The sequence below is a fragment of the Lepisma saccharinum genome, chromosome 5 (genome assembly GCF_977018435.1).
Source record: "Lepisma saccharinum chromosome 5, izLepSacc3.1, whole genome shotgun sequence".
Taxonomy (NCBI): domain Eukaryota; kingdom Metazoa; phylum Arthropoda; class Insecta; order Zygentoma; family Lepismatidae; genus Lepisma; species Lepisma saccharinum.
Window position 1 is genome coordinate 29,159,847 of NC_139233.1, and position 12,264 is coordinate 29,172,110.

Sequence of the window (12,264 nt, forward strand, 5' to 3'; positions counted from 1 at the left end):
CATAAAATTATAAAATCACTTGATATTTATAAACAGTTTATATTTACATTGGAGATTCACACTTTAGGTTTGTTTGGATTATGCAAATAACATTAAAGTAGAGGCCTAAATTACAATCAGATATTCAGGAACAAAAAAACCAGACTTAATTAAAATAATTTAAATTTAAATTCTGCTCTTCTGTTTTGAGTGGTAAATTCCCTTATAACATCTTCGTAAAATGAGGGCAATGCTTTAATTTTCAGAAGCAGCTTTTTTTCAATGGATAATATACCAAGCACACTTAATCTTTCTTGTGATTGGATTGCTCTAATATAATGCTGAAAAAGATTGCTACACTGATGCAGTTGAAGCTGGTATTGACAAAATAAGTATAGCTAACTTATAAGTTTCACTCATAATGTTATGAATATTGTTCATGTTCATATATGGTACTAGTTCATGTACAGGTTTATTTTCAAACTCGGGGGAAGAATAGAGAGCAATAAACTCATTCTTTAGCTTTACAAAGTCAAATAATAATAATAATCCTGTATCACATCCTTTGTTTCATTTTCATTCATTTTTTAAAAAATATTTCGGGAAAATACTGCACTAAGCCATGTTGGATCTTTGAAAGAGGCCCATAAATAAAAATAAACCAAAATTTAAACTAAATGTGCATTGCACTGTACTTTGGGGGGGGGGGGGGCTGACAGACGTACAATAGTAGTTGCTTTGTGTTTTTGTTACGTTCTTAATCCAATGGATCATTACTCATTTTTAATTTCAGCAAAAGATTACATATTACTTTGAACCCTTGCTCTTCTTGACAACATAAAAATGTAGACATTTTAAGAATTTCGAATTTCAATTGTAATATAATTAAGCCTTGTTTCCATATTAAAAAACAAAGTTTAGTTCATCGTCTGAGGAAGACCCTGATACAGGGTTGAAACGTTACTTTTTAAGTGTTTTTATATCTTAATAAACTGCCTTGGTCAGCAACTTAGTGTTTTTTTAGAATTTCAAAAAAGTAAAGTAGCCATTGTCGAAGAACATCAAATCAAAAATTGCCTCTTGGTATAAATTATGTTACACTTCTTTAACCCACGAAAAATCTGTGACTTTGTTGATACAAAAAGCATGCGAGAAATAAATGGATATTATCCAAGTTAATATTTATGTAAGTTTTTGTAATTAAGTATAATAGTTTGATGAAGAGTGTATTGTGTATTTCTATAAAGTTGTTTTGTGTGCGTGAGTGTAAAAATAAGATACTTTTCTGCAATTACATTTGCTTGAGAGTGCAACTAATGGAAGCCATTTAAAGCATGTACAAAATTTAAAGCGTTTCTGGACTGAAAATGGAAATGCACCAAGAAAAACCTGAAAGTGTGCTTCTAGCACAAATAAAGCCAAGGCCTAAGAGGCATAAAACCCAAAACTAATACTTCATCAATTGAAAATCCTTCTTATGGTGGACTTCCAACCACTGAAACATCTCAATTGCAAAATACAGCAAAATGAAGCATTCTTGAAAGCAATTTGAGTGATTCAAACATTGATCAGGACCCTCAGTTCAAAGGTTATCATTAGAGGCATGCATATTTCGTTTTTGACGAAAAAACGAAATTTGAAAAAACACATTGTAGTATTAATTTTTCATATTTTTGAAAGGTGTGAGATGCATTTTGTGACCATGTTTTGTCACGAAATAATGCGAAATGAACTGCAAAAAGCGAAATTAACTCTTAAACACGAAATTCAGGGTTTATTCACCGATGCGACACCTTCTGAGGTCTGAATTATCCTGAGAGTTATGCAATTCCCGGAAATTTTTTTAATTCTGCTGTTAATATTGGAGAAGCAAAAATGGACCCTTTTACACAGAAATAAACTTAATACTCTTATAACTACATAAACGTGCTATTAGAAGTGAAATGTTAATTCTGTGGAATAAGTGTAGTTTTTAAATCAAATTTAGGATTATATTCACAATTTTAAAACCAAAATGTCTTTTTATATACCACTTTTCATCCAATTTTTCACCGCTATAACACCGATATTTCATTTTATTTACCGCTTTTGAACACGAAATTGACTTCGTTTTTGTTCCGAAATTTTGCTTTTTTATTTACCAAAAATATGTGCCTCTAGTTATCATCATCCCAAACATGCAAGCATGCCTAAAAACAATGAGGACAGGACAGATTGGACTATCTTCAATCCACTCTAGCTTCTGGAAACTGAAAACCTTGAGAATTCCAATGGAAATTTCAGAAATTAACCAAAAGCAGGATATAACCAAACCTGCCACAGTACAGAAGCTGCCACAAGTTTACCTTTTTGACCTCACAAGTCCGAAAATGTTGCCAACATCTAAAAGAAAAGCCAACGGTCAAACATACGCCATCTAATGTCACAATACAATGTACATGCATGGAAGACTTCAAGTATCTGCAAACTTATTGTGATGTACATAGCATTCAGATGGCTCACGGCCTATTGAAGCAAGGCAGACCACATAAGGTAGTGCCTCGAAGACTTCCTATTGACACACTGATAAACCCAATAAATGCAGAACTGTCGGATCTGAGCTACCATACAAAATGAGTTATCCAGGTGTTCAAGAAAGGCGACGAAAAAGTGAAGATCCCAGTGCCATTATTCTAATAGTCATCACGTGCACAGGGGATTGGAAATCAATAGAACATCTCACCAACCTCAAATACTATATCAAGATGGAACCCTATCATTCTGGCTCAGTCCTACAATGTTACAGATGTACAGCTAACCCACGATGTGTCAAGTGCTCTGAGGAACACTTCACAACAGAATGCCAGAAGAAAGGACCTCAACATGCACCAAAATGGCAAACTGCAAACAGGAACATCCATCAATTTACCAGGGTTGTAGAGTAATCAAAGCAATGAAAGCAGAAGGTTCCATCAATCAACATCATCACAGTGACATCGAGAAAATAAAGTAGCAAGACGACTTATCCCTGATAACCAATTGGGGAAAACACACAAGCCACCAGAATGAGCGGAATTTGAACAGCTACAACCAAGGATCATACAAGATTAAATCCAATGGATCAGGAGGGGGGAGATCAATCTACATCCACTCATCATCTGAAGGACAACCCATAAAATGAAAAAAATGCCAACACAGAGCAGCCATGATGACAAAGCACCAAAACATTATGCAGGACAACTCCAACGCCAAAAACAAACATACCAATGCAGCAACCAAATAGCAGACCCAAGTCACCAGACAGATGCTCATACTGTGGATCATGATTTGATGTCATTGATTAACTTCCTACCATCAACCATCACATGTATTCCAGAAATACCTGCAAATATTGAAGCGAGGACTATGTAAAATAGCAGCCACTACTTCTTAATTGACTGCTGCTTCATCACTCGCTATAATAGGGCAACATCAACAACCAGGTCAATCACAGCAGGAGTTCCACATGACTGGCTCTATATTGTCACCACTTCTTTATGCTTTATACACAGCTGATATGCCATTCAACAGACATACATCACTAGCAGTTTATGTCGATGACACAGCAGTATTTACATCAAGCACCAATTTTTTTTTTATTATTGTGAAACTCTTATAGAACGTTACCTCCAACTATTTGAAGAATGGACGACAAAATGGTATATTTGCATCAACACAGCGAAGAGCAAAGCGGTCCTTTTTACAAGAAGAAGGCCTTGATTTCAATCAAATTTGAGTCTGCACGGTAGATGCATACCAAATGAAAACAGAGTGCACTACCTTGGACTTCTCCTGGGCAAGAGTCGAACTTTCAGGGACCAATCATGGATATTGCTGACTGAAGAAACAGGCACATAGGATACAAATATCCAGTACTACGAGCCCAGTCAACATCTTTGGTGTACAAAATGTAAAACATCTACCTGATTCTACTCTGCATATTATTAACATATGCATGTCTTGAATGGATGAATAGTGTGCCAAGTTACCTGGCCCATCTACAAACTATGCAGAACAAGACGCTATGCATCGTAATAGCAGCTGACCACTATACTCCAGTCTAGATAGATTGCAGTCTGTTAAAAAAACAAGAAACAGGATCTAAAATGCAAATTTTTATTCAAATTATCATGCCAAATATACTGATATTTTGCGATAAAAGTTATTTTAAGTCATCCTTTGTTTATTTTTTTAGGAGTCTGAATGATTTGTGCACATATATGGATCTGCTGGAAATTGAAAGAATTTTTGCTGCTCAGCTGGTTTACAATCTTTCACATGGCAACGAGTTATTTCCACAAATCGTACAGTTGACAAACACGAAACAAATAATTGGGACATGGACAAACACAAGCAAATACAATCATGTTAGAACAAACACGATAACAAACAGACGAATAGGCAGCAATATGAAGATTTTTTCAGCACGTAAATCAGGACTTTAGTTTCGCTCCAAGCACAATGTTTGAGCATCACTAGCCACACTACAAAAGACCGTAACAAAAGCAGCTTAGACAAAGGCTCTCTTTCCGCGCACACTGCTCTAGCAATCTTCCATTCTGATGTCACCGTGGAATGCTTTCATTGTTACACTAAATGATTAATTTGTTAGGTTAGGCATGTTAGGTTTAGTTCTATTAGTAAAAATAATACATTTGCAGGGTATTTATGCTAAGAGAACCAAACCTAAATGACCGAACCTAACAATGTAGTCATGCTGCATCTGATGACAGAACATGAAGTTGGTAGTCCGTTGTGCGGTAAAAGAGGCCCTAGATCAAAAGATAGATGTGCCTCCAATGCCATCTAGGGTGCCAGTAGAGAAGCATCCTGCCAAATAACTTGTACCAACGGTTAGATGTCGCTAAGATTGCAAAACTATGAGTTTGACCCCGTCAGTCCCATGTTCGATACCTGGTGGAGGCACATGGCACAGTGGTTTGCACCCCACTTTGAACTGTAGGTCCAGTCCCAATTAGCCTTTCTGTGCATAAAATGAACTTAAAACAACAATTCAACTACTTTAACTAAACAATAATAACTGAAAACTGCTTTATAATAGTCTTCTACAACCACGTCAAGTCACATGAAACAAGTCAGAAATTGAAATTAACAAAAGAACTAGTTCACAGTTCAAAATCAAAACAGGGATCTGACAGTAGTTGTGTGATTGTCAATGTCCATAGTGTTTAATGGTTAAGAAGTAGAGTAATAAAAGACCAGAAGAGGGAATCAGGAATAAGGATATTCAATTCAAGAGGGAAAGGGGGTAGTGGTGGCATAGAGTAGATTAGGTCCCATTGAGGTGGTTTGGACATATGAAGGGAGAGTGATAGAAAGATTGCGTAAGCATAAACTGCACAGGATTGAAACACAATGGACAGGAATATTGGAAGAACATAGAAAGATAGAATGGCTTATCTTTTATACTGACCTAGCCAGAGTTTGGAAACAGTGGAGAATATTGTTGATGTTATGTACAGCATGTCCGAAAAAGAACTCCTGGGTTTCAAGTGCAAGTACAGTAGAACGTCGTTTATCCGCATTAATTGGGACCAAAGGTTATGCGGATAATGATTTTTGCAGATATCAAACATGTGTTTATTTAACAAAGAAAAGCACGTACAGTACAGGTTTATTTTAACATACAGTACACAGTACTACATATGTATACATGTATAAGAAAACAAAAGACATGAGAAAATGAGAAAACACTCGTTGAATCTTGCATTTCTTGAGTGTGTGGATAACTGACGTTGCGGATAAACGATGTTCTACTGTATATTATTTTTCTTGCAGCATATAATGGTCCTTTGAGAGTAATCGTGAAGCAGTAAGCAAGTTTTACTACACACATTCCTCACCAGATAGCAGCGTCACATAATTGTACAGACTAAGCTGTTCATAGAAGCAGTGCAACCGATTCCCAGGAACTGGATAGCCAGAGCAGCTCTCATTGGCCACCATGATGCCCCAATTTGATGGCAATATCCCCCCTCCCACTGCCCTTTGGCACTAAATAAAAGATAATGTGTATGACCCTGCACCAAAGAATAACCACAGCCATAGATGAATCTTGCTGTGTGGTTTTTAACGCACATAACTGTAAAATGGAAAATATATGTGTAAAAGTTTATATGCTTGTAAATGTTTTAAAACAAGGTTGCCTTTTGCCTAGTAGCCAGGAATTCTAACATTGTTTTCCCTCAACTGATTTCTGGTTTGAAATTTTAATGAAAGGGCCAGTGGGAGGAGCTAGGCTGGTTTTCATGGAAGTATAAATACCCAGTTCTGACTTGTTCGGGACAGAGTCAAACAGAAGCGTGATAAACTATGGGGGCAGCTTAGTGCTATGGTAAATAGTGCACTCATAGTGCAAAGTCTGGAAGAGTGCAATCTTCTGTAATGGAGCAAAAGGTAACCTGGAGCATTTTTTTACTGGAGATGTAATGAAATAATGTGTATATAGAGAAGGGAAGGTGTGTAAATAAATTGTATATAAAATATATCTCCATGAGATATCATTGAGTGAGCCCTATAGGTCGTAGGTGCATGCTAGGTACTAGGAACGTAAAGTGGTTTTGGAATCAGTTGGCTGTTAGAAACCCCTAGACTTCGAGAAGACAGCCGATTCAGGTTACATAAAGTTGTAGGAATATGTAAAACTGCCCAACAATATCATTTAGATATGTTTACCCAACATAAACTGACAAATAGAATTGGCTTGATGTATTTAGGGCTGTAAATGGTGTACACATTCAATTACACTAAAGGTAACATAACCTTGAACATTGTACTTCCATAAAATATGTTACATACACACATGGTTCAGAAGTAATAAAATAACTTCAATCCAAAACTCAGCAGTTCTTTTTTGGACACCTTGTATTATATCTTGATGTGGAGGTTGAGTAAGGTTAAGTAAAGCCAACTATCCTCTAACTAGAAAAACAGGCTTTCAGACACAAATGTGGGGAAAATATTAAAAGGGACCAGCTTTAGAATTCAATTATCAGGTACTTACGTTCTTCAGATATATCATCATAGGCTTGGTTCCTGAAGTATATGCCCAGAAATGTAGCTATAATAATGAGAATAATGGCACATCCAATGCCAATAGCTATCTTAATTGACTTTTTTCTTTTTTTGAGCAAGGCTTGATCACCTTTTAGGAATGAACCTACAAGTAAGAGAAAAAGAAGTTACGAATTTCATTAAAAGCTTTTAAGACACTATTAGTCTATAACAAATTCTAGAAGAAATTCATTCATTTAGGAAAATGCATTAAGTTTATTAAAAACAATATTAACTAATGATATGCACCGGAATGTTCATTCAAACTCTAAATTCATCACATTTCAATCATTATTTCTAGGATGCCCCAAGATATGTGTTCAGGACACAATTATCCCAGTTTTTAACTAAAGTGATCGCTGTAATATTTGGTGAGCAATTATATTTTATCACTGTCAGTAGCAGAAGAATGACAACATTATAATTGTATTGATTCAATGACCATCAATGACCTCTATCAATTGTGTTGTGAAAATACAATTGTAATGCAGTTCACATCTTGTGCTACTGACATTGACCCATAACAGAACATCTCTTGCATACAGGTATCGGTCACATATTAACAATTGTAACAATTTTAAAGTTTCTATTACTTTTTTTTATACATAATGTACATTTTTCTTTTTCAAATATTAAAGATTCATCTTACTGATTTTCTGTAGTCTTGTGTGGTTTTACAGCTGCTGCACTGAACACATTGAACAGTAAGAATAATCACAGTAGCACTAAATAATTTCAATATTTCGCTAACTGAATACTGTTTTGTCACATCTCCACCTTTCATCTGAGATGAGTTGATGACGTTATTTTGTTCCATACATGTTAATGCATCACATTCTGAAATGACATATCTGGTTGTCAGGTGGCGTGAATTATCAACGATAGCAAAATGTTTATGAAAATCTTGTAGTGTAAATAAATACATTAAATAAAAAGGGGGAGAACCCCCAAAGTAAGCCACCTGCCTCCTCCCGCATAAATTCGAGGGTATGCGCTTAGTGTCCTGGTACCTTTAACTAAACCAGGACGTCAGTTTCCTGAATTTAAACGGTTCCCCTGCTTTTTTATCCTCTTGCTTTTCGTCTTTATTTTCAATTTCCATACATAAAACACAAATAGAAATACAATAAGAACATAAAATAGATGGAGTTTCTATACATAGCTACATTTAGTAATTTGGAGTTTGTATTATGACCAGAACAAGTTTTGCAATTTTTTTTGTTTTATTTACTGAGCATTAGTATGATTGGTAATTAATTAAACTTATTAGAGTTATAGATTTATTTGAGTAAGTTTATAGGTTCGTTTTAGTTATCTTGTAGTTAGTAGGGAATGCTATGTATAGGAGGGACAACCATTCTGGTGTCCAGAATGATTTTAGGCTTGAGGGGGGAGTGTATGAGGGTGAGGGTTTATATTAGGATGACATTAAGAGTCACATTAAGAGATGGCTTGGATTAGTCTGCATGGATGCAAATTTCCAGATCAGGTTTTATTGTTATGTGTGGCGAGAATTTGCTATTTAAAAAAGAAGTTGAGTCCATACTGAGTACTGAGCTAGTTCATTAATTTAGTGTATATCGATTCCGAATAAACCCTTCCTGTAAAAGGTTTGGTAGTTTCTTACTTATCTCGCCGTTGTTGCAGTTATGTGTTGGGGGCACACGCCCAATAAGATACCAGCATCAGCATTCCATGTCAACTAGGTTTTCGACATGAAGCTGACACTGCATTCCATGCTAGCGCAGTGGCCGTGCGAGGCTGCAAGTAGGGGCTGCTACGAGATCTCAGAATGAAGTATCAGCTGAAGAATTTAACATGAATTATTAATACAGGGTACTGAGTTTTGATAGCATACTAATTGTATGGAAACTGTAATTGTTAGATATGTAATAATTACATATGACACAAAATACATAATATACGCGAATGGTGATATGCAGACTTGATTATAATAATAATAAAAACAACAACAAAAGAAGGAAAGAAAGAAAAAACCTGGATTTTTTGGAAAAATTGGATTATATTAATTAATAATAAGTGTATGTTCATGGTTGTGACCAGACTTTCATTGTAAACTATTTAATTCAATATAAGTTTGTTTATGTTTTCAAAATTTTCTTTCATATCAGGCCTCTAGGGTGCCTACTGGATTCCAGCAGATTCCAAGTTTAGTAATTTTCAAGTTAAAATTTCAGAAAGTTTATGGTCCCTCATCATTGTTTATTATTACCTTAGGAGTTTAACTTCCAAAACTTAAAGAAACTTTAGTTAATACAGGGTTTTGCTATTATTCTTTTACAATTTTTTATTGTCATTATTATTATGCTATTTTTTCCCTAGAGGCTGTTCATGATTTTTTTAGGTCAATTCTTCATCTTTGATGACTTCTCTCTGGGTAACCTTCATGGCTCTCCCCAGGCTGAATGGGCAGACATAACCCTCTCCTGGTGGCGGCTCCTAGTCTTCCAGCCCTCTGGATGGTGTGACATCCCTGTTAAGAATGTTCTACTGTATCCAGGGGTGGAAGTTATATCTTGTAGTGTATTCCAAATCCACATAAGTAAAGTCAAACTTTAATCAACTCTCCTGAGAAGTTAATGCTGGTGGACATACGACCAAATAGTATTCAGCCAGTGATGTGGTAAACTCTTACAAGCTATACTAGGTGTATTCTGAATGATATTTGTGTAATGATTGAACGTTTACTCATACTATTTCACTTTGTAAGCACATACTTGAGTAATGCCCATATTGTACACTGGTCAAAAAAATTAGGAGAGCAAGCTAGAAACTGCATAAATGTCCCAGAAAGTGGTGCAACAGTGATATATTTGCATGTGTTGGGCTTTCCAGATACAGTTATGTTACGAACAGTTACAGTTACTGTAGAGCCCAAAATGGTGTTTATGCAAGTGGCACATGACACAGCACACTACAGATGAGTATACCACGGGGGAATAAGTTCATTCAAAGAGTGATGTTCACAACAGGAACTGACCTCTAGTAATGTGTGTGGTCTCCTGAAATGCTAACACTGCTGCACACCTGTTTAGCATGGAATCAATAAGATTAGCGATAAGTTCTTGAGGAGCTTTCGCCACTCCTCCAGGACATCCATTTGCAGCTGTTGAAGAGTTGCAGGAGGTCCCCGCCTAAATGATGTGCATATTCCAGGGCTTCCCAGACATGTTCAATTGGACTAAGGTCTGGGGAACATGAGGGCTCCAACATCCTCTCGATGCCCTACTCCTGAAGCATGTCACTCACCATCCACACTTGATTGGGGCAGGCGTTATTGTCCGTTAAAATGAACGATTCACTAATTTCTGCAGCCAGAGCCAGTACCATTCCAAATGACATGGAGGTCGGTATGTTAGCCATTGGTGCTCCTGCTCGCACCATAATTCCACAGCTGCCATACTGGAATACATCATGCACATTAGGTGGACAATGAAGGATTCTACATTCTCTCCAGATCAGCATGCGTCTATTCTCTGACTGCAGACTAAAGCACAGCCTATCAGAGAAGATAACTTGACTCCACTCGACATGCCCCCAATCACTGTGTTCTGCTGCCCTATTTCTATGATTGCGATGATGATGTGCAGTCAAAGGGACACAAATAACTGCCCTTCGTGCATAGAGGGCACCTTGCCATAGTCGGTAGTGAATGATTTGGGTTGTTACCCTGGGTGCTGTTGCCGTGACATGCACATAACAGTCAGCGGCGTGCATTCAGGATACGCAAGGTACGCACTGCGTACCCACAACACAGTAAGAAAAAATAAACATTTTTTCGTCTTCCCCGAACATGAAAATTCAACAATTATCGCTCCGAAAGCAGTTCCACTGCAAGAAATTCTGATTTCCGCACGAACACGCTGCTGCCTTCCTGAAGGCAGTCCCGAATGATCCCGATTGTGACTTCGGCACCCACCCGATCCACGTTCCTGCCGATTTCCGCAGAAAGACGCTGTTTCTTCTGCTTGGTACCCTAGAAATTCAGAAGGTAACCCCATTGGCTCATATCAGCCCCGACCACGTGTTTGGGTCTGCCCGCGCCTACCCTCTCTCCCACTTCTTTCCCGGTTCTAAGCATCGAGGGTACCCAAGATTTTGACAGCGTATGCAGTGTTGACAGTAGTCAACATACTTTTTTCTGAAATGCTTAGCTTACTAGCATTTAGCAGCCACGCGTAGATAGATCACTGTTGGGTTGCAATAAAAATACATTATAAAAAGTGATACAGGAATCAGACAGGAGGGCAAGAATATGTAGTGGTGGAAGATCATATTTAATATATGCGTAAACTATCACATATAAAATATTTATGTGAGGTTAAAGTTACACTAGCAAGTTTTTTTTTTTTTCGTATAGAAAGGTGAGGACCAGAATGGACTGTCACTGTGTTAAGGGGAAAATATGTGAATAATGTGCAAGTTTCGCACAATTCTCAGAGTATGAGAGTATCTGTTTATCTCCTTTCGGGATCAACATTTCCTTTGAGTTTCATAGCATGGGTTGTTGATTGTTGACCCAACGATATGAATGAATGATAAAAGAAAAACATAATAAAACACAATGCTTACAATGGGATTAGAATGAGCCCCCCTCCCGCCAGACATTGCAAAGTGCTGTACGGTAGTTTAGCTTTTGAAGTGTTCTGGGGTGCATGCTGACGTATTTTCTACTTGTCCTTAATTATCTCCCTTCTACAAAATACTTTGTCGACTGGCAACTCCGATTCATTTGTCCACAAGAACGCGCAGTTTTCGGGCATAGCGGGACTGGACACAACGTACCGTGGGAGGTTGACTTTTGCTTTCTTCTGTCGTGTGAAATTTGCAGCGAGTGTTTCGTTCATATTATTTACATTACAGGATCTCTATTGTTTGTCGGTGCTGTGAAGTGATAAAATAGGGGGACCGGGAGTTATTGATGACATTCTGGAGAAGGGATTTTCAGAATTTACGAAAAAAGTGTAAACAATCCGAAATGGAAGGTCTGTTCCTGAGTTGGAAGAATTGTTTCAGGCAGGAGTTGTGAAGGATGGTAAGCAGTATATTGGGCATTTTGATTTTTGAGAAGAAGAAAAAATATCTCTACAGAGTGATTGACTGAGTAGAAAAACAGTGAAACTTTATTGCTGGCCTTATTCGCTGGTTTCCTCTGCAAAAGGTGCTGTGAAA

The 12,264-nt window shown here is 37.2% G+C and overlaps 1 protein-coding gene across 9 annotated transcripts in view; it reads right to left on the reverse strand.

Annotated features, from left to right (window-relative positions):
- LOC145987735 (peptidoglycan-recognition protein SB1-like) overlaps positions 1-12,264 on the reverse strand; it is a 114,007-nt gene that overhangs the window by 53,251 nt on the left and 48,492 nt on the right. For all 9 annotated transcript variants that reach the window (XM_083122386.1, XM_083122384.1, XM_083122388.1 and 6 more), the window contains exon 2: positions 7,022-7,177. In XM_083122386.1, coding sequence (XP_082978512.1) covers positions 7,022-7,177 — 156 coding nt within the window. The remainder of the gene's footprint in view (positions 1-7,021; positions 7,178-12,264) is intronic.